This window comes from Muntiacus reevesi, chromosome 11 (genome assembly GCF_963930625.1).
Source record: "Muntiacus reevesi chromosome 11, mMunRee1.1, whole genome shotgun sequence".
NCBI lineage: Eukaryota > Metazoa > Chordata > Mammalia > Artiodactyla > Cervidae > Muntiacus > Muntiacus reevesi.
This window is the reverse complement of record NC_089259.1, coordinates 10,228,131-10,251,714: the sequence shown is the minus strand read 5'-3', so window position 1 is coordinate 10,251,714 and position 23,584 is coordinate 10,228,131. Positions and strand designations below refer to the sequence as shown.

General features: G+C 39.4%; 1 protein-coding gene across 2 annotated transcripts; it reads right to left on the bottom strand.

The window, feature by feature from the left end:
• Positions 1 to 31: 31 nt before the first annotated feature.
• On the bottom strand, positions 32 to 23,461 carry WBP4 (WW domain binding protein 4). Of its 2 annotated transcripts, none has more exons than XM_065902365.1 (10): positions 23,314 to 23,461; positions 22,314 to 22,386; positions 18,627 to 18,689; positions 18,414 to 18,537; positions 16,590 to 16,757; positions 15,418 to 15,464; positions 14,741 to 14,816; positions 12,713 to 12,918; positions 8,463 to 8,680; positions 32 to 1,310 (listed from the first exon to the last, which is right to left on the bottom strand). In XM_065902365.1, coding segments are annotated over exons 1-10 (1,188 nt in total). In that variant the 5' UTR covers positions 23,316 to 23,461; the 3' UTR covers positions 32 to 1,099. The 2 variants fall into 2 exon arrangements, with proteins under 2 accessions (XP_065758437.1, XP_065758439.1); XM_065902367.1 differs by lacking the exon at positions 23,314 to 23,461 and adding an exon at positions 19,882 to 20,000 and having other exon boundaries at positions 22,314 to 22,363.
• Positions 23,462 to 23,584: the final 123 nt, after the last annotated feature.

The window sequence follows — 23,584 nt, the reverse complement described above, 5'->3', positions numbered from 1 at the left end:
TGATCAGTATTAGAAGAAAAAATAAAAACTATTTGACTTTCATAAGTTTTTAATAAGCTATAATTTTCTTACATGTACACTAGTAACCTTAAAAAAACAAATATTTACTGCCAAATGTTAACTACTGTACAACTTATAAAAAATATAATCTTAAGAATTTGGAATAAAGGGAAGGTACCTCCTTCAAATGGATTAAATAAGAAAGTTCCACTTTTTAAGAAATTTAACTAGGAAATGGGAAATTTCCAATCTGCCTAAAGAAAAACTTTTCACTGACGTCAGAGACCTTACTGTTTTTGTTCAAGACTTCATCTACAGTTTTAAATAAACCCTAAAAACTATTTTCCAGTACATATAAGGCTGGTGCACAGAGTGCACGACTAGGGAAAACGATTCCGTCTGAGCGAGAGGTTGTGAAGAACAGAGACGTATCTTGTTCACCATTACACCCCCAGTTCCTAGCACAGCGCCTGGCTCAAGGTGAAAACGCCGAGCAAAGGTTGTCACTTTGCGCTGAACCAGGCAGACACACCTATCTTCCTTTGGTCCGATTTTCATTCCCTATTAACCACTACCTGAGCTACAGTCCTGGTTCTTGGTCCTTGACCTTAAGTTGAAAAAAGTAAGGAAGATATGCATGTACTGATGCATTTCTACATCAGCCTTTCTGACAGGATCCTCAGAATTGAATCATCATGGGCTATGAATCTTCTCTTATGTGGTATAATTCTTATTTCTTGGATAATATCAGTGTGCAAAGGTAATTTGTTCTCAGTACAGTACAAATATGTTCATAAGAGGAAGAATGGGACAAATGTTTTAAATAACAGATACATAGCATCTTATATTATGACATAGTTACCAGTTTTTAGACACTGAAGATAATACACTGTATTACAATGCAATGTGGTAGGCTTCCATTTTAGGAACAAAAATCAATTTCACATGAAAAAAGATTTATTTTAAATTCACATAAAATACATTCAGAGTAAGTCTAAATTTTTAGCACTTAAATAATGTAAAACAAACACAGAGGAGCTTTTAAAGATGTACAGTCTCCATTATGTCCAAAAAGCACACATTAAAAGCTTTCTTATAATTATTGATCATCACCTCGTTGCCTTAAATTTCTAGACTTTCCATTTTCAATTCTTCTCTTTTTAAAGACTGGGGCCACTCCGTCTGCCACGACTCCAAGAGAAGTGACTGTTTTTTCTTTAAAAACCAGTTGGGGTCCCCCAGCAGCATCAGCCTCCGAAGTTGATACATATTCATTTTCAGTGCTTGGAAGTTCCAAATCTACCTCCTCACTGGAACAGAAAGAAAAAAATAAAACCACTATTTGACAGTGTAAAACAAACTTTTACATAATATATGAGTTCACCAAAACCTCAAGGTCATCTTTCTAATGATAATACTGGAAATTAGAAGCTGGTCATTTTGGAGAAGGTGATTATTTTAAAATACTGTTTTATATTACTTAAGATACTGAGCATCCGTATAGGTGGACACACAAGGAAAAATCCTTTCTATTATTTTGTTCCCATTGGGTATATCGTTGAAGGAAATGCTTGAACTCATATGTGTCTATGAAAAGGGGTCTTGCCATGGACTGAGAAGGATTCTGAGGGCTTTCACAGCACACAATGAGAACCACGGAATCCCAATGTCCTGATGCAGTATGACTATCCACTTGGCTGTTATAAATAATCAGATGACTAGTCCAGAGATCAGTACCCTATTAATATGCGTCTATCATAGTCTCTACCCTCGACATAGTGAACTGGTCTGTGAAAGAGCATTAAGTCACACCACAGCCATTTGTCCCATCCATGAGCTTTTTGAACATGGACCAGGAAGACCATTATGTTTACCCCTTAGTAGCTAAGCATATAAAACTTGTTGGGAATCATACATTCTCCTACTTAGAGAAAGGAGTTCTGTAGAGATAAAGAGAATAAGGCCTGCAAAGAAAAGCAGGATGGGAGATGGAGAATCCTGCCAATGTTTCAGGCCTGGTTCCAGTTATCTGTGAGGCCCAGCCGAATTCCTGCCTCCCCTGAGGGAGAAGCTTTCTGGGAATTTTTGGACTAATAACCTTCTTCCTTTCTTTTTTTCTTGTGAGGATCTTAGTTTTCCAACCAGGGATTGAACCCATGCTCCCTGCAGTGGAATTTTGGAGTCTTTAACCACTGGACCGCCAAGGAAGTTCCATTAACCTCTTCTTAAAATTTAAGGTAACTCAAGTTTTTCACTTGAAACCAAAAGATTACCTGGTCAGCATGAAAGGAAGAGTGATGACAAGAGAGAAAAAGGAATAAAAAGGTAAATGGATGATTTAAATGTTAGAAGTCTCAGATATCAAGAGTTGAGAACCCCCCATCTAAGAAGAATAAAGATTAGTAAAGATCACACCCCCCAATCTCTGAAGAACCCGTGTAATGAAGTCATTCATCTTGATCTTTGGAAACAGAGGAAAACCTTTCCCAAGGGCCAGGAGAAGTCTGAAAGGGTATGGTAGATCTAGAGTAGAGTTATTCTTTTTCTTTTTAGCCACACCACATGGCATTTGGGATCCTTTGTTCCTTGACCAGGAATTGAACCGGCACCCCCCAGCATTGGAAGCATGGAGGCTTACCCCTGGACGGTTAGGCAAGTTCCTCAAGTAGCAGCTGTTCTAACAGGAGCATCCACACTGAATGTGTACCATAAACCACACTATGACAAGGCACCTGGAGTAGAAAGGCTCTTTTGGTTTTTCGAGTGTCTTTTTTAGTACTAGAACGCCTTAAGTTTTCTTTTTTTTTTCTCTTTTGGAAACAACCTCTTTCTTCCTGAGTTTTGAGCTTAATTCAATTCATGTCCAGTCAGAATTCACAGTGGTTAGCTCAGGAACGGGAACTGGGTATCTGATGAAAGCTAAACAGGGCCACTTTTGGAACTGGTAAAGCAGCACTTCTTTATCGCTGGAATCTTTGTTGGTATGAGAAAAGTCGAAAGCTTTGCTATCAAGTGGGGAGATCCTGCCTGAGAAAGGCAGGCAAGTCAGAAGAAAGCAGAGACAAAAGCTGGAGACCTTCACAGTGATTTCTCATCAACTACGGCTCTTGATAACTGCCGAGACGTGATTTTTATGTGTTTGCTTAGAATTTAAATTTAATATATGCTCTTCCATTCAATTATCTTAAAAGTAACCAGTTTGCTTCCCTCTCACAAAGATTGTGCGGAGAGGTCCATAGTGACAGTATTTGAGAGCTTTTCATGGTCCATTCTATATACACGTGGATAAACACACAGGCTTAGAAGAGGTCTCTAAGCACTGTAATAATTTTAAAAACTGAAATAGGAAGCTTGCTAGAACTGCAAAAAGCAACATAAAAGAAAGTATGTAAATACAAAGAATATAAGAACAAAGAAAACTTCAAATCTGTAATGCACAGGTCAAAACTAGAAAAAGCAAAACTAGAAACTATTCTGTGTAATACAAACGTGAGGAAGCAGCCATCTCAGTAGATCCTGATGTTATATAACAGTTCCTCAAAATCTGACAAGGGGATGCAGGAAACAGGTGTGCTTACTAGAACAGGTCTTACATCTGATTTGTTCTGAACACAGATGCCTTCCAAACTTTTCTTTACTGTATTAAACATATATGACAAATGCAACTTTTATTGGCTTTTCCTACTTTCCCTTAGATTGCCAACAATGGTGCCTCCCAAGGCGGCTAGCAGCCCCTGAAGTTGATGGGGTATTCATTCTTGGCTTTTTATAATTTTACAGAGGCGGAGGCTGAGGTTTAGAGAGAAATTAAATAACTTGGTCAACCAAGCCATTATGGCTGTAATATTCCCTGGATTAAAACCCAGGCCAGGGACTTCCCTGGTAGTCCAGTGGCTAAGACTGTGCTCCCAATGCAGGGGGCCCAGGCTCCATCCTTGGTTGGGGAGTGCTGCAACTGAGAATTCACACGCTTCATTGGTCTGCATGCCACAGGTAAAGATCCTGCACGCCACAACGAAGACCCGGCACAGCCAAATAAATAAATATTTAAAAAGCAAACAAAAAACCTAGGCCTGTGTTGATCTAAAACCGATATTCTTTCCCCCAGACCCCTCTGCTTCCAGGTGAAACTAAAATATTCCATTAGCCAAGCAGAGAAAGATTTAAGTAATGAAGGGTTTGATGGCTGAACAAATGAATCTCTATCCAAGAAAGTCTATGACAGACTCACTTATTTCACAATCTTGGTGTTTTGTGTTGTATTTTGATAAAGTGATCAAGCCATAGTATTATTTCCTAACTGGGATCATGGGAGAGATAAAATAGAGAATGAGTCCATTTCTGAAATCATGGTCCTAGGAAACTCCTAAGTGGAAGCTAACAGAAGTGGCAATGAAGTAGGGAATAAACCCTTGTGACATAATCAGAGGAAAAGACGTTTGAAAGAAAGGTAAGAGACTATAAATAAAATACATTACAGAGAATATACCTTCCTTTCAAATAACTTCAAAAATAATTACATAAGCACTTCCTTAAAGCCATAGTCATTTCCAAATTAAAAATGCAAACACTGTAAAGGTTACAGTATCTGAACACAATGTAATAAAGGTAGAAAAAAATAAACCTACATAAGAGTTTGAATAATAAGTCCTTTTGGAAAACCACCAAGTCAAAAAAGTAAGCAAACACATGATATTAAACTGTTCCCAAAACAATGAAATCAAGAAAGCATCTCTCAAAGTTTATGTGATATATGGACAGAAGTATACTAAGAAACAATATAGCTTTAGTCAGTTTCAGTAAGAACTGAGAACAGACCCCTTCCTCACCCACTGTCAGCAGTCTTAAGTGTTCATATGAAGAGCAAACTCAAAGAAATTTAAGAGGAGTCAGAGGAAGAAAGTTACAGACGTAGAAATGAAGCAGCAGAAAAATCCATTAATAAATGGATATGTAATTCAATAGACAATTAAAAATAAGAGCTGATTTAATAAGGAAAAACATTTAAAAAACCTTTAGTGGAGACTCCAGTCTCCATCCCCACAAAATGATCAACTATTAGCTATCCATGAAGAAAAACTGCTTGAGTCCACTTAGGAAACTTAAGCAACATAATGGGATGAAATTATTCTCATGGTTGAGAATAACTGCAAAAGAAGAGAAGAAAGACAACTTCCCTTTGCTTGCATCATCCAGGTTGACACTGCTCAGAGACAAGAGGAAACCTCCCAGCCGGAAAGAGTTCCCCTCACCAAGAAAAGACGAGAGGGATAAGACCAGCTGGTGCAGTCTTTTGGGCCACGTTACCAAAGACCTGCTTAGGTTTCACCCCACCCACAGCAGCGAAGTCGAGACCTACAGAGATGGACAGGAAAAGGGAAAAAAAAATACGGGGCTACAGAGAGCAGTCAAGGGGTGGCAGTGACTACAGTTCACAGTGACCTGCTCTACGGACAAAGCCGCTTCTGCCGCCGCAGGAAGAACCAAGAGACCTCACAGCTGCTGCGGATCCCCACTGATAGCAGGTACCGCGGTGCACAGCTGTTCGTGCTCGCAGATGCCAGCTGCCTCCGTCCCTCTGCCCTCGCCGATGCCGTCAGCTCAGGGTGCTGTGCAAGGTGGCAGCCGGGATGGCCCTCCCACGGCTGACACCACTGCCGCTGGCACGCTTCAGGCAAGCTCCTCCAGCGGTGTGCTTGCACGCTGCTGCCCTGCCACCCATCACCAGCCTCTACTGCCCAGAGGGGAGTAATGCACACGGGAGACGATGCCAACAGCTCGGGCCTGTGAGCCTCAATCAGGCCCGGTCTTCTCTGTCACTGGTCTGCACAACCCTGCTCCTCAGGAACCAGCCCCTGTGGCTGCATACTGGCATGCCCCCAGCCTGACCCTTGACACCATCCTCCACCGCAGTGTGTATACTCAGGGGGAGATTGTGCAGCCATGAGAAAGCACCCCAACAGCCAGGGTCCCTGAAGCTGCCGGTGAACCTGCAGCTGACCCTGGCCCTTGCTGCCTGCCCGCCCTCCACACCCACAGGGATCTCAGCTGGCCCTGCAGCCTAGTCTTCGTACCCCACCAGAGCCAGCCACCACCACCGCCTGTCCCGGCCTCCGGCTGCTGAACCTGGAGGTGCTCCTGAAGACCCCAACAGCCCCTGGGGAAGCCTGCAGTGTCTGCTGAGGACCACACAGCTGTTGGATCCTAGTGACCAGAGCTAAAGCGGTGACACAGCCCCTGAATCCAGGGCTGCCAGATGCCCCTGCGTTTGGTGCCCTGAACCACGAGAAAAATCCCACGGACAGAGGAGCCTGGTGGGCTACAGTCCATGGAGTCACAAAGAGTCAGACATGACTGAGTGACTGAGCTCACAAACACCTATTATGTGCCAGTCACTGGTTTTAGTTCTGGGGCTGCAAACCTGAGACTTACAGACAGAAGCTGGATAGAAAATTCTACAAAACACCATGAGTAAAAAGAGTAAAAGTGAACAATATTTTTTGATGAAAATATGAAATACTGAAAACAATATTGTTGCCATAATTTATTTGTAACATTTATATAAATTCTATACTTGTTGAACACTTGCAAATGACTAACTTGGAAAAAACAGGAAGAGACTACTTAATAAAATTTGGAAAAAAAAATATAGGGAAAAACCATGAGATATCAGAATGTATCATATAAAAGGATATATTAAATCACAGTAATTAAATTCTTATGGTACTATCTCAAAGTCAGATGGATTAATGGAACAATAGGTAGTCAGAAGCAAATTGGTAAATTTAAGAGTTAAACATAGATTAAAAAAAGGTCACTTAAAAATGGGGAAGAATGAAAAAAAAAAAAAGGCGGGGGGAAGAATGGTACTGGCAGAATTGGTTTGCCAGGGAAGATAAAAAATTATTTTAGGATCTTATCTCATACAATGTATCAAAATTATTAAAGATGGATTAAATAATTACACAAAAAAGGCCACACAAGTCAGGAGGAAATATAAGTATAAACTTGACATTTAGATGAAAATAGGTAATAGCAATAAAGCAGATCACAAAGGAAAAGAAATCAGACTAGTTAAACAAAACAAAATCCGACACATCTAAAACCATTGTAAGCACAATTAAAAGTCAAACTACAAATTCTTCTACTAATAAATGGTTAGCTTCTGTACTACATAGAAATCTGCAAGTAAGGAAAGATTAATACCTTAACAGAAAAATTTGCAAAGCATATAAACAGAAAATTCACAGAAGAGGAAATACAAAACACTAATAAATACAGGCATATGAAAAAAAGTTTCAACCTCACCAGTAAATCTACTTAGGAAGTCAGACACGATCCATCACCTGTTAAACTGGTTGATGTTAAGAGGAATGGCTTTGCAGTAAACTTATCACAGGGAAAACAAAATACTCAAATTTTAAGAAATCTTAGCTTTAAAGTATAGGTGATGTTGGTATAGACGACCATTCTCCTATTGTAAATCACTTAATGCAGTCTATTATTTCTGCAACTTCAACACACAGTCAATATACTTTGGTCCCTGGCACTATGCAGCATTGAGTACATATTTCGTAATATTTCATTAAATAACATAAATAAAACCTGAATCTTTACTGAAGACAGGTACATTCCGTATGCTATCACTAAGGAATCCCTCTTTATCAGCGCCGTATATAAAGCTGCCCAAAACTCGAATTCCTCCACCTTGTGAAAAACTATGACTTTTCCATCAAAGTACAGTTTAACAGTGAATAATTTCACTATGAAAGTATCCACAGCACTAGTGTTTTGCAGTAAAACTGTTTAATTCATATAGATACTTTTTTCCTACCCAAAGATATTTTTTAAGCATTTAAGAAACACCAGTGTGTGAAAGTGTGGGTGAATTTTCCTTTCATTGTGTAAATGATCCAAAGACAGTAAGTGATATGAACACATAAGCTAATCATGTAAACCAAGTAACATTTCTACCAGGACCTTGTTTAGTTGATAAAACCGCTATGCTTTATGAATAAAAACTTAAAACCTTGGGTGAAGTGTCATAGCCATTTTCAATACATTAACAAAACAAGGGCTGTTTTCTTGCCTTTAGATAGATTCCATGAGGCATGTACTAGATATGTAGAAATTTGCTTCACTGATAGAATAACCATGGTAAGTGTGAAAATACTCATATGTACATGGCATGTTAGTATGATCAATAGAAATTTCATGTCTTTGTAAGAATGAAAGCAATGCTTAGTTTTACTTTAAAAAAATAAACAGCTTACATTTAAAAATATTTAATTAGAGAAAATGAAACCACTCTAGAAATAAAAGAAATGACCTACACTTTTTAATGAGCACTATATTCCTGAAAGTAAGTACTACAATTTACGGAAGTACTGGGACATAAAATACTTGTAATAATATAGGACAGAATTAAGTTATAACTGCTGGATTAAGTTTCAGGTACTTACTGGGACTCAACTTCTGGTTTAATTTCCTGCCATTCTCCATACGGGTTTGGTTTTTTATGAGCTTTGGGTTTTTCTTCATTTGGACCTGATGAATTCTTCCCTTGGGTATTTTTTTCTTTGGGTTTTTCTTCACTTGGACCTGATGAATTCTTCCCTTGGGTATTTTTTTCTTTCTGTGTTTCTGGTTCAGTTCTTTTATTACTATTTTTATTTTTTTCCTGGAATGTCAAAGTCAAGAAATATTAGTAACAAACCTCAAAGAAAACTGCCAGGACCAAAAATTTCTTTAATATAGTCTTGCTACTGATCTATAAATAATAATACATTAACTCAATAGTTCAAATTTGCACATAACACAACAAATGTACATGAAAGGACTTCTTTAATGCTTGATTAGGTTTTTCATTACGTCTAAAATGCTAACATACCATGGCCAAGGCTGTTAAGAAATATCATGACCCCCTCTACCTGTTCAACACTTAGAGACATACACAGGCCTTATTCATCCTCTCTTCTCCACTTTACTGCTTTCTCTCCTTCCTCACATGTCCAACAGTGACCTCCCTTTATACTGTGCCCCTTCCGAATTTAATGCCCTGTCACTGGACCCTTCTCTACCCATTACCTACGTAAACTCCTGGTGGCTCAGATGGTAAAGAATCTGCTGGCAATGCAGGAGACTCGGGTTTGATCCCTGGGTTGGGCAGATCCCCTGGAGAAGGGAATGGCTACTCACTCCAGTATTCTTGCCCGGAGAATTCCACGGTCAGAAGAGGATGGTTGGCTACAGTCCGTGGGGTTGCAAAGAGTTGGACACGACTGAATGACTAAGTTAACTGAAATCCATCCGCACACTGAGGACACTGCCAGAAATTTACTGGCCTGTACAACTGGTAATGACATGCAGTTAGCAAAAGACACACCCCTGAGGGAGAAGCAGCTTCTGCAGAGCCCCTGGGGAGAACTGGTGCTTTTACGGCACCCCTTCACCTGGGATAACAAAGCCCTGTGGCTCGGTTTAGCCTCTCTGCAAACTGTGCTACCACGGGTGCCAGTCCTGGGACTGTTCTGTTTGCAATTCTTTGAATGGATGTTAATGCATTCTCTTACGCTGCTGCACTCACAGAACCAGGACACAGCATCAGCCTTCTCTAGCAATCATGGCTGCTTCCAGACCATGTTATTTTTAAAATAAAACATTTAAAAAAAAAAAAATAAAATAAAACATTTATACTGAGGACATGAAACTTTTTACTCTGCAATAACGCCTCCTCTGAGACCCATGCCACCTTCTATATAACTGTCCTCCATTCTTCCGCAGTGGTCTAATGGCCTCTGACTACTCCATGGAAGTGGGGACACTGGCAACTCAGGCACCACGTTCTCTGTTCAAACTCCTGTGGTCATCCTGGAGCTTAAAAATTCTCGACCCTCAGTTTTTGATGCACAAAACCACTAACTCTGGCCTTCACTATATTTTAGTAACCGAGTAAGGTATTTTCCTCACATGTAGCACCTGGTGCATAGGTAGTATTCAAATATTAAATCCTCATATTTATGTTCCTGTTAATTTGAATTAGGTCATCACTCAGAAATGCCCCACTTGTGAAATCTTTTTTTTTTTTTTGCTAAATAACATTTCCTTCAAAAATATGTTTTATTCATGATTTTCCTTCATTTGATTTTAAAATTCAGCAATAATTTGTGAAATCTTAAAAGCCCAACAGTGTTACTCTATTGGCTCTCCAGCCCCCTCACTTCTGCAGTACTTCCTGTTCAACCTCGCTGCCATCTCTACTACTTTAATTTCCTGTGCTCTGAGTCAGCTGGTCTCATCTAGACTTCATAACTTCATATTCTTCATCATCAGGCCCCAGCCCACAGAGAATCACTTCACAGACATTCTTTTGCTAGCACCCTTAAATATCTTTGTCCCTATGCCTGTCTATTGTAAAAGATCTAAATATCTCCAACCCAGGTCTATCCAACCATTGGTCTGTCAAGTGTTACCAAAAGAAAAGAACCACACAACATACAAACTGATGAACCTTCAGAATTTATGAGATCCAATTTCAGCAGACTTTAAAATTGCGAAGTAATATGCCTCCAGTTATGTCTTCTCCTGGTCCCCTTAGTGATTATTCAAAATAAATATTCAGCTCCACAGGGCTGAATTAATCACTGTATATTCATATCATGGAATACTATTCATCCATTATTTCAATAGATGAAGACTTAATGATGTTCTCTGTGACAGATTAAATTGCAAAGTGATAATAAAACCTTATTACAGTATGACTCCATATTTTGCTTAAAGCAATGTTCAAATCTGAATACAAAAATATTATAGACCAGTAATATCAAGGTATTTACTGATTTCTCTGGCAAGTGGCCGGATTATAGTTTGTCCTTTTTTGTTTATCTATACTTTGAAATATTTTGTTTGCTTCAAGTTAATCATATCTGTCTCAAACTGGATGCTGGGTTACCTAAACTGAACTATAAACACTGAACTATAAACACTATAGAACTATAAACACAAAAAGCGTTGCTGCTGCTCTTCTACAAACTGGATATGTTCTTCACCCTAAGTTCCACCAAGATTTATGGGGTGCGTAGAGAAGTTGCAGGCAAAGGCAAGACCCTAGGGAAGGCTGCAAGCACCCTCTCTCCAGCATCCTGGATATTCTTTCACCTCTCAGGCCAGTACTCAACCGTGGATCAATGTTACGTATCTTGTCCACTTTGGCATCCAGGCTCCTGATTGCTCCTAGAAAGGTCACAAAAGCAGGAGGACTAGCAAATCTATTTTGTGTGAGCATGCTCAGTGGTGTCTGACTCTGAGACCCCATGGACTGTAGCCTGCCAGGCTCCTCTGTCCATGGGATTTGCCAGGCAGGAGTACTGGAGTGGGTAGCCATGCCTTCCTCCAAGGGATCTTCCCAACCCAGGGATCAAACTCGAGCCTCTTGCATCTCCTGCACTGGCAGGCGGATTCTTTATGCGCTGAGCCATCGGGGAAGTCCAGCAATACTATTAACACTATTAAAATGTTGGTTTTACTTTCCCACCACGGCTGGGCACTCAGCACCACCAGCTGTCAATCCTCTTACTTGGTTCATTTCCTTTCCCACCTTGGCTCAGGGATTATTTGAGTCTGTTAATGTCAAGCTCCCCAAAGTTCCTCTCAGCAAACAATCTTAATTTCTTTACACATGAGTAAGCTGAGGCTAAAAGGCATGACTTCTTCCCTGACAGCAACTCATCTACAGGCAAACCTTACAGAAAATGAAAGCCTTACCTTCCTACAGAGAATTAGTAACCTATTCACTTACCTTTGTTGGTATTCTTGGAGTTCCTCCTCAGGAAAACATCACCACTACAACTCTCTCACAATTAAAAGTCAGTATGTAGCCACCATCCTATCATTTAATTTCTGCTTTTCATTTCATATCCCAACCACATACACACTGTGAACCACTTTTCATCCTCTTGTAATTTGAGTTTTACCTCCTGAAACTCTGGTCCAACCATTGAAAGGTTATCAAGGACTTCCTGTCTGCACAATTCAAAGGGTATCTTTTCCTTCCTAGACCAAGTCAGCCCTTGATGCTCTCTACCCCAGGGCTTCCCCAGGGGCTCAGTGGTACAGAATCCGCCAGCACTGCAGGAGCCGCAGTCCCTGAGTTACGTAAACTGAACTATTGAGCCACTCTAGTATCCTTCCCTGGAGAATCCCATGGACAGAGGAGTCTAGCGGGCTGCAGTCCACAGGGTCACAAAGAGTCGGAAATGACTGAGGCAGCTTGGCATGCCCACTCTCTACCCCACTGGCTTCTGGGACACTGGACTCTCCTTCTCTGCAGACCTTTCTAACCGTTCTCTCCCCATTCTGCCTTGTGGGCTTCTCTCTCACTTACATTTGAGTGTCTAATGTTTCCCAAGGTAATTTTTCTAGGTTACTTCATCCCTTCTAAGACTTAAATTACTACTAGGATTTTGAGGATACTCAAGTTAACATTTCGAGCCTTAGACATTCATCTGTGCATGTTCAGACAGCTCTCTGGATGTTACAGAGGCATCTCAAACTTAGGAGGTCTAAAAATCAATTTACTATCTTGCTGCTATCATTTATCCAATGCCAAAAGGCATGCATATCTTGGTTTTATTTCCACCTTCTACCAGAAAACTGAAGAGTCTATAGATCTTTTTATAAACTAACAAACTGTTGTAAAGAATTAAGAACCTACCTTAAACTTTATTATTAGCTTTTGTGTTTCTGTTGGGATCTCTTCTTTTTTCTTCTCCTTTCCTGCTTCCTGTTCGCCATCAGACTCACTATGTGAATCTGATGATTTGGACTCTTCTAGGATGCCAAGTGACTTTTCGTTGACTTTACTAGAAGGCAGATCACCGGAGTATGGAATGAAATCATCAGGTTTTTCCCATCTGGATTCTAATCAACACATTTTAACAGTCATGTTATTTAGTTACCAATGCTATTTAAAAGTAATTTCCAATATAATGTTTCCTATCACAAGACATTATTGAGTGACAACACTGTATCTGCTTCACACCATCACTTGATCAAGAAAATAATAAGCATTCTCAAAGATCTTGCTGTTAGCTTTCAGAAATTAAATGCAAGCAATCTGAGTTCACTAGATGTATCAACTACAGCCCCAATGGAAAGAGACTGAAAAACTGGGTAATACATTCTGAGAACTCAAAATTTAACCACCACCAATTTCAGGAAACATGGTAATGGACACACAGGAGATTTTCTGAAATTTATTTATCACAAAATTTCCCTGGGATCTTCACAAAGTGAAATAATACGGCAAAGATCTGAATACATAAAATTTGTCATTTTATAGTAAGGAGAAAAAAAACACCTCAGTTGAACTATACTGCCACCCAGTGGTTTGTTGGGCTTTTAGTAAAATGACAGCAGCTCTAATTATCTTGCAGTTATTCTCTAATTTTAGTTTAATAAAACTGATTCTAAAATTTATTGTTCAACTGGAAAAGTTTTAAGAGTAAAAGGGGCTCTATTAATAATCACATTGGTCCAGACATAAACTGAAATTGTTGGGGGCAAATCAATATGTACAGTCCCTTATTAACTGCAGGGAACTTTCTAGCACTAGTGAAAAACGTTACTTTTCCTTGCCTCTATCTCACATAAGTAACAAAAGAGTTTTTATGAAAAACCTGTGAAGCATCTAATATGTACTAGGCACTGTTTGGGGACCCTTACAGACACGTGACCATCATGACCTCACGGAGTACATGATCGACACTACTTAAGAGCAACTACAGGCTTGGTGACTTGCCCACAGTCACAGAGCTGGTAAGGGAAGACGCTGTGCACTGAGCTCACTCAGATCTAACCCCGGAGTTATAAATTATTTTATATCTGTAAAGATTTAGTGTATCAGGTTTACTGAGACAGAACCACTGTCATCATTGGGCAGACTGGCTATCTACCTAAGGGAGATGAAAACGGCCTTTTCCTCCTAAAAGACTTAATGCTATGTAGCAATCTTTGGATAGCAAGAATCAAAAAACAACAACAAAAATCATCTCAGAGTTACACCAATACTACAGCTATTTTGGTAAATTTAACTGCAGAAGAAATCAACTATAATTACTGCAAAGACTAGTTTTATGAAATTAGATAAAATCTTAATTGAAAAACTTAGATAATAATTAGGTAACAATAATTACACATTTTCTAAACATTTATGTAACTGAAAATTAAAGTGAAAACTAGACAGCCTTAGCCACTGCTAAATTAGCTTCAGTTCTGCTTTTTAAAAAAGGAGAAGGCAAGTTGAATGAGGTGATCTTCCAAAGCAAAGATTATATTTCTAAAATAATTATGATAAAACCAATCATAGTGGAGAAAGTAAAAATGAGTTTTGAAGTAAAATTTGTGAATGCAGTGTCACTTGAGAATAACAATGTACAGCTCAGTGTATTACAGAAACCTCTTTGCTTTTCCATTGTATTAATGCTTTTAAATTATAAAAAATAATACACTGGAGAAGGAAATGGCAACCCACTTCACTGTTCTTGCCTGGAGAATCCCAGGGACAGAGGAGCCTGCTGGGCTGCTGTCCATAGGGTCGCACAGAGTCAGACACAACTGAAGCGACTTAGCAGCAGCAGCAGCATACTAAAATTCTCAAGTTCAGACAATTCACCAGCAGGCTAATGAGCAGTGTCAGGTACAATTTTAGACAGCTTAAAAGATCATCAAAAGTACTACTTACCCCCTGTTTCAGTATTATAATAATAGGTATAGCCATCTTCACTTAACCCTTCTATCCACACAGTCTTCCCTGTTGCCTAATGGGAGGGAAAAAACCCAACATAAACTGAAGATGTGGTTATATATTAGATAACTAAGACAGTCAGCCAACCTTTCCTTTCCTATGGAAACCTGGGAGTTGGTACTGATCACGGCCAGGAACCTGGTTTGTGTTAGTCATAAGCCACCTTTCATGAATGGAATATCACACTTCTGAACACCTGGACAGTTCTTTGCAGACTGACTGGAATATGTAAATGGCTGCTGCTGCTGCTAAGTCGCTTCAGTCGTGTCCGACTCTGTGCGACCCCACAGACGGAAGCCCATCAGGCTCCCCTGTCCCTGGGATTCTCCAGGCAAGAACACTGGAGTGGGTTGCCATTTCCTTCTCCAATGTAAATGGCAACTGACTGCAAATCAACTAATAACATTCGCCCAGCATGGACTTTGAGCGTAGACAACACTTTTTCACCTCCATCTACCCTTTTAACAAAAGGATTATAGAAAGAAAGGAACAAAGTGCCTGGGGGGATTGGGAGGCTTATCTGCAAGTAAATCCGATTAACTAAACCCAACAAAAATCCCAAAAGCCAATCACTTAAAAGAATAAAGAAAAGACTATTAATGTGCTTCAGTTACCTTTTTTAAGTTCCCTTGAAATCCTTCAGGTTTCTCCCACTGAGATGCTTAAAGCAAAATATACTGTATTTGTAAAATCTTTCCAAAATAATTAAATTTGGCAAATATTTACAATATATTCAACATGAATGAAATACTATGTGTCTGTAGTTTAAAACATAATTCAAAAATAAAAGAAACAACATACACCCTAGTAGTATTGTGTAGAATACATGTGAATGCTACGTAACCAAGAAGGGGCGGACAAAATGAAGGATAAGTAGTTACTGGTGCTTCCACAAGAAGTATTAGAGCCAGATAGGGTTCCTCTTAAAGACTTCTTGGAATTCAGGTTTGATAAATTTTGAAGGCATGAGAAGGCCTTCTGACATCTTGGGGCAGGGGAGAATGAAAGATGGAACGAATGACTCAAGACAGAAATAAAATGAAATATGCAGGAATTAAAAACAAGCATTGCTAAAAGAAACAGTATATAAAGTAGGATGGTGAACAAAGGCAGCAAGGAATAGGCTGCAGAAGGGGGAAAATGTAATTAATAAGTAATTACTATGTAAATTTAAGACAATATTTAGCATATAATTATTTATGGTTCACTGCTAACTACAACATGCACTTCACTAACAGCTCAGTGAAAACTCTCAAGAGATTATTACTGTTTCTTCGTAGTCAAAAATTGACTGTGACTCTACAGATCTTATTAATTCCCACAATACTGGCAGCCCAAGGTTTTTTCCCTCATTAACTCTCTAGTCTCATCTCCTACCTTCCCAACCATTCTTTTCTTCTACCCATTCCTTGAATATATGTACCACCCACCCTTTTTATTTCTTGTTCTCTTTCTCCATGTGATTCATACACCCCTAAAAGTTAAAACATTTACAAAGTTTCAGCAAGAAAATATAAAGCTACATATTTATTTATATTTATAGCTGATAAGGAACCCACTATTAAGTCTTTAATGATGACCTTGAATCACTATGAAAAGGGCACATTTTTTAAACGGCACATAGTTGTTTTTTTTTTTTTTTACCATTGTGGAAAAATGTAGTTACAGTCTTTCACTGTTTAAGTGTTCCTTCACTGTTTAAGTGTTCCGATAATAACTAAAAATTCTAACACAAAATAAACTGTCAGTTATCATTTTCTACTGTCTTTATGCCTAAATGACGTACCTCCTGTGATAAGATCATAATAGTAATGGTGACCCTCAGAGGTTATGCCTTCTACCCATCTGCCCTTTGAAGGGTCTTTTTTCTTTTTCTTCTTTTCTTTCTGCTGATTTGATGCAGAGGTGGGTGGGACAGTGCTGGTAACTGGTGATACGCTTGGCTCTGAGATCTCTAGAGAAAGGTGAAGGAAGGGTAAAGTAGCTTATGTAAAGTTTTCCTTTCTGGTTTAATAATTTTATTCCAATCAAAAGCCTGACAAGATTCCTTTGGGAACCTGACACATTACTACAAAGCCTATTTGGAAAACGAAACATGCAAGAATGTAAGACTATCCAGGAGAACATCCCAAAATATATATATGAGACAGACAAACGATAAATCTTTATAACAAATACGACAGAGGATTAATGCTCCTAACAAAGATCCTTTACAAATGTAATTTTCTAACTCAAAAGTCAAAGGTAACTCAGAGAATTAACATTATCTTCACTAATAACCAAGGAAATGCAAATACATAAAATTGTTTTTGCATTAGATCAACACTGAAAAGAATAACCAAACCCACTGTAGGTCAGTCTTATCCATCATGTATTTACATGGGTGTAAAAAATAGGTAGTTTTTATGGCTTTGCTTTTTTCCAAAGGAATAGTTATTTCCAACATCAGTTAATAAAATAATTTTATTTCTAGGAAAAGTGTAAATCAGCCCAATATTTGTGGAGACAGTCTGATTTCATCAATCAATTTATAAAACATTTGCACTGCAAATCTGCAATCTCACTTCTAGAAATTGAGCCTACAGATATAAATTGTGAAAATGTGTCTGCATAAGGGCGCTCACGGAAATATTCTAACTCTAAGAATCCTAAATGTTAATCAGGAAGAGACTAATTACATAAAATATGGCATTTTAATACACACATATATACACATACACATATATACAATTCAGCCACCAGAAAGGACTGTGCCATTTGCAACAACATGGACAAACCCTGGATACATCATGCTAAGTGAAATAAGCCAGATACAGAAAGACAAGTACCGTAGGGTTATCACTTACATGTGGAATCTAGAAAAGTCAAACTTGTAAAAAAACAGAGCAAATAGGGGTAGTTAACAGGGGATGGGGGGTAGAGGGATAAGACTGATGCTGTTTAAGGATACAGATTTGCAGTAAGTAGTAAATAAGCCAGAAATCTAATGCACAGTTTGAATACAGACAATGATATACAATTATGTAATATAATAAATACTGCTATAATGTAATCACGTTACAATAAATCTATCACACTAACGTAATGTAAACCTTAAATTTACATAATGTGTCTAAGAGTCAATAAAAAATTAAAAAGTAAAAAAAAACCCTCTACTTTCTAGTAATAAAATCAATTATCTGTCCACAAAAGGTTAATTCACTATAATTTAACTATACAAACATGATTCATAGTTTTGATGGTATGGATAGAGCGAACTGGGGTATAAGGCAAGGTCTATTTTTTAAATGAATAGATCCATTTAGCCAAAAAATTAGGATCCATAAAAAACTCAAGTGTCTCTGAAATGAAGTCCTGGCCTAATAAGACAGAGCAAGGGCTAGGTAACCTCTAGTATAATACAGTTGTTGTGAATGCAGGTACTGAAAGATGAAGATCAAAAGCAAAGCAAAATGAAACGTGGACGAGCAAAAGTCCCAGAGTCTAAACAGGGCTGAGATACACAGGCACAGCACTGAGGTATGCCGAGCATGCACCCCTCTATGCAGACAGTAAGAGCTCACTCAGCACCTGAGGTGCTCCTTTTGAAAACACGCTGGCTGCTCTTTACCTGACTCTAGGCCGAGCCTCTTCAAATCCTCCTGGTATGCTTTCAGGGCAGCTGCCTCCATTGCCGCAAACTCCTTTGATGCCTTTTCTTCCTCCTTCGCCTTATCCAGGCTTTTCTGTTTAATCTATTTAAGACACATATAAAGGTGAATGCTAGATAAAGGGCTGATATTTACAGAGAAAAACTGACAAAGAAAGAAACAAACTAGAATACCTCACTGATCCTCTTCGCCACATTTTCTTTATGATTCTTTCCTCTTTCATGAAATTCAATGCTCTTGAAGGTTAAGAAAAAGACAAAGGAAAACTACACATCATAATGTTCACAGCAAAGTAACAGTAAATAGGGAAATGGAACATAACAAAATTGAAGTACAACTGGCAGAAAAGATAAAATTAATGTTCATACAAACTGGCCCTTTTAATCAAATGATGCTAAGGAACTAAACCACATTATTTATTATTATGCCCTCTGACAAGCTGTCCTTTGGTGCTTAAAATAAAATATGATGACCATATTAATAAAGAAATATACAAGGTACCCTTGATGACTAATCTAGTGAATGTGACTGTAATAAGGACTCAAGCAAGACATGAAGCCAAAAGAGGAGTGGGGAAAAGAAAACCTCACACTTCAAGAAACACCTCTTGGGGCTTCCCTAGTGGCTCAGTGGTGAAAAGTCTGCCTGCCAATACAGGAGATGCGGGTTTGGGAAGATCCCACACACTGAGGAGCAACTAAGTCAGTGCACCACAACTACTGACCCTGTGCTCCGTAAGAAGAGAAGACACTGCAATGAGGAGTCACGCATGGCAACGGGAGAAAGTCGGAGTGCAGCAACAAAGACCCAGCAAAGCCAAAAATAAATTAAATAAAAAAAACACCCGTCAACATAAAATGTCACAACCAATGAGTCTAGAATTTGTACTGCTCTATTTGCCGCATTATGCTATTAAAAAAAAAAAAAAGAATAAACAGTGATTCTCAGCTTCTTCAAATTGAGAGAAAAGCAGGCATTAAAAAATGCCTTCTAAATTGTAAACAAATACTATTATACAACGTGTTAATGGTACAAATTGTAAAACTCCTATGCAGGGCAATCTAAAATTAGGCTGCTGTAATAGAGAACAAAGGAACTCCTTATACACTGATGATAAAAGAGCATCAGGATATGCTGTCCAATTAAAAAAAAATAAAACTGTGGTGCAAGACAGTATAAACAGCATGCTACCTTCTATGCACGTGGGAATCTTCAGAAACATTTAGATACAGATATGGAAGCACAGACAAGAAAATGAAAAGAGGGGTAACCTATGAGGAATGATGGTAACTGGATGGATGGGGACTGAGCTGGTGAGTGAATATTATTACCTATTTAAAAGCCAGAATGCTCCCTAAATTACAAATGTGTTGTATGAAATAAGAAATTTCTGGTTAAGTTTGCCAAGTTCTGTCAATCAATTCTTACCTAATGCACTTGCTGAGTTACTCTAAAGTACTGCTGTGAATTCCTCTTTAAAGTGTGACTTCGTAAAGCAAATATTCATCCTCTATTTTTCATATCTTGGTTTCCTAAAGTTGGTTTTACTATACAGAGAATATTAAAGGCCCAATCAAAAATAAATTGTTTCTAGTTAAAGGTTAAATCAATGTGAATTAGCCATTCAAGGAAATGAAGAAAGACAATCCTAGAAAGAATTATTTTCTCTAGATAACTCAAAAACTTCACTGAATTGCTTGTATACTTCCAAGGAAGAGAGGCTATCGGTGATTTGTGTAGCTTTTAAAACTTGTGACTTTTTTTTTTGGTAAGGATGGGCAAAATCAAACAAGATAGTCAAGAATTTTAGCAACTATGCAAAAAGAAATAAAAAAAGACAAAACTGAAAAGTATCATCAAACTCTTTGCAGATAATAATAAATGAATGTCAAAAAAAATAATAGCAGCCATCCTGACTGGCGTGTAATGGTACCTCATTGTGGTTTTGATTTGCATTTCTCTGATAATGAGTGATGTGGAGCATCTTTTCATGTGTTTGTTAGCCATCTGTATGTCTTCTTTGGAGAAATGTCTGTTTAGTTCTTTGGCCCATTTTTTGATTGGGTCATTTATTTTTCTGGAATTGAGCTTCAGGAGTTGCTTGTATATTTTTGAGATTAATCCTTTGTCTGTTTCCTCATTTGCTATTATTTTCTCCCAATCCGAGGGCTGTCTTTTCACCTTACTTATAGTTTCCTTTGTTGTGCAAAAGCTTTTAATTTTCATTAGGTCCCATTTGTTTATTTTTGCTTTTATTTCCAATATTCTGGGAGGTGGGTCATAGAAGATCTTGCTGTGTCAGAGAGTGTTTTGCCTATGTTCTCTATAAATGCTGGAGAGGGTGTGGAGAAAAGGGAACCCTCTTACACTGTTGGTGGGAATGCAAACTAGTACAGCCACTATGGAAAACAGTGTGGAGATTTCTTAAAAAACTGGAAATAGAACTACCATATGACCCAGCAATACCACTTCTGGGCATACACACTGAGGAATCCAGATCTGAAAGAGACACGTGCACCCCAATGTTCATCACAGCACTGTTTATAATAGCTAGGACATGGAAGCAACCTAGATGCCCATCAGCAGATGAATGGATAAGGAAGCTGTGGTACATTTACACCATGGAATATTATTCAGCCATTAAAAAGAATTCATTTGAATCAGTTCTAATGAGATGGATGAAACTGGAGCCCATTATACAGAGTGAGGTGAGCCAGAAAGATAAAGAACATTACAGTATACTAACGCATATATGCGGAATTTAGAAAGATGGTAACGATGGCCCTATATGCAGGGCAGAAGAAGAGACGCAGAAGTACGGAACAGACTTTTGAACTCTGTGGGAGAAGGGGAGGGTGGGATGTTTCGAAAGAACAGTATGTATATTATCTGTGGTGAAACAGACCACCAGCCCAGGTGGGAGGCATGAGTCAAGTGCTCGGGCCTGTTGGGCTGGGGGGATCCAGAGGAATCGGGTGGAGAGGGAGGTGGGATGGGAGACCACGATGGGGAATTCGTGTAGCTCTATGGCTGATTCATATCAATGTATGACAAAACCCACTGAAAAATAAAAAAATAAATTAAAAAAAAAAATTAAAAAAAAAAAATAATAATAAATATCTACCAAAGAAACACAACATGGTTACAGATGGTGCTACTAATCTTTTACCCATCCACCTCTACCAAGTAATAAGAATACGAATATACATCTAAAAAATATCCTATCAGTTATCTACTACGTACATAGTACAAAGACATGCATGAGATGGGGTGAAAAAAAATCAATGGTGCCTTTCCTTCTATGTCTTAAGAGGTGAATATGGACTAAAAGATACACTAACAATGTGCTTAAAGTTGGCTATTTTCATATTCCATGACAAAGATAATGATGTCTTTCAAATTTAAGCATTTAGAAATATAAAGCTCTACATCAAATATACTTAATACCTTTAGAGCAGAAATATACAAGGAAAATTACAATAATGTTGTTTCTTTTCACACGTTAAGGACTTTCTGCTTTTACTTTTCTTTGTATACAACAATATTACAAACAGCACCTTCATAACCTAGGTGTTTCATAAACATGAATGTGATTACCCACTCAATGTCCATTTCCTGAATGTGACTGAAGGGCCAGAGAGAAATAGTTTGGCTTAGTACATAATCAAATTTGGGCTGATGATAAAGAAGAAGGCTGTAGCTTTCCTACAAGGAATAAAAACACAACAGAAATTGTTCGATGTTTTGAAAAATCAAGAGCAACGCATATGAAAGTACTTTGTAAGCTCTCAGTTGAGATAAAAAAGGAATCTCGCATGAATACAGTATTAGGAGACTCTCTAATAGAGGAATCATCATACAGGCCTATTGTCTGCGATCCAACACTTGCAGTAATCACAGAATTTCTTTGGTTGTGACTTCCAGTAGTCTGCCCTGGAAAAGAAAAAACAAGTGTATTTAGAATCTAAAAAGGTAATTTTTGCATGATTTACGTCTTCTTAGAGTCCGAAATGCAAGCTTCAGAATCTTGTTACACACAGCATCCTGCTTTATTATTTAGCTGATTGAAAGCAACCAACTGAAATTCTGTTGCCACTAGAGTAAAAAAGTCTGCACCGGATTTAAAACTTCCTTAAACAAATTAGCTTTTAAAAATGTATCGTTTGTTATTGTCATCAGTGTAAAGAAACAAGGAACAGGTTGGAGAAGATCATCCATTCCTTTCTGGCATTTTTGGAGTGAGGTTACCGTAATGCAGACTTGAAGAAACTCATAAAGTTCACGTTAAATCAAGTTATTTCCACTCAAACAACTAAACATAAGACGCCTCTGGTGGGAGACTGTGGCTCCTCCGAAACTACCAGTTAATAGTTTGTTCTTGAGCCTCAAGGCAAGAGACAGTTGGAAAAGCCAATGGATCTCTCAGTTGGCAAGACCAAAAATTAAAGTCATAAGCTAACCAGGGCTGGCCGCTTCTAGCGGGCGGAGGAGGCAGCTGTGGCCGCAGTCCAACCCTACGGTTTCAAAACACCCCACGGTTCAAGCGCCACCAGAACGAGGATGCTCGCGGCCCCCGGCGGTGGAGGCGGCAGCAGCCCTCCGTCGCTCCACGGCGGCCGTCCTACCTGCAGGGGCCGCCAGCCTCCCTTCTGGAGCCCGCGAGTCCCCACCCCGGGACGAGAGAACCGGCCCCGCCGGTCCGCGGCCGGCCCCGAGCGAGTTAAGGGCGCTTCCGTCACGCCCCTGGCCGAGGGCGGACGAGGTGGAGAGGGGCGGTGGCGGAGGGAGAGCCCCGGAGGGCGAAGGGCCGCCCGGAGAAACAAGACCTCGTTGTTTGAGAGCCTGAGAGACCCGACTCACATGACTGGACCAGGCGCTCCGCGGGCCGCCCCGAAACCCGGCCGAGGCTCGGGTTCTCCGCGCGGGGAGAACTGGGCCCCAGCTCACCACGAGGCCCACCGGAGCCTCGGCGCGCGGACGCCTGCCGCCGTCCCCGGGGCCCGCGTTCCGCCGCTCCCAACTACGGGTGCCCCAGCGACCCAATCCGCGTTCGCGCTCTTCTCCCCCGCGCCCCTCCTCGAGGGGCGGGCCTCCGGCTCCCCGAGAGGTGGGGTCGTTATAAGCCGGCGGA

Coding starts and splice junctions, on each gene's coding strand:
- WBP4 (XM_065902365.1), bottom strand. Junction 18,690..22,313: donor GGATCGCAGACAATAGGCCT/GTATGATGATTC, acceptor TTAACCTTCAAG/AGCATTGAATTTCATGAAAG. Junction 14,817..15,417: donor TTCAAGGGAACTTAAAAAAG/GTAACTGAAGCA, acceptor CCCTCCCATTAG/GCAACAGGGAAGACTGTGTG.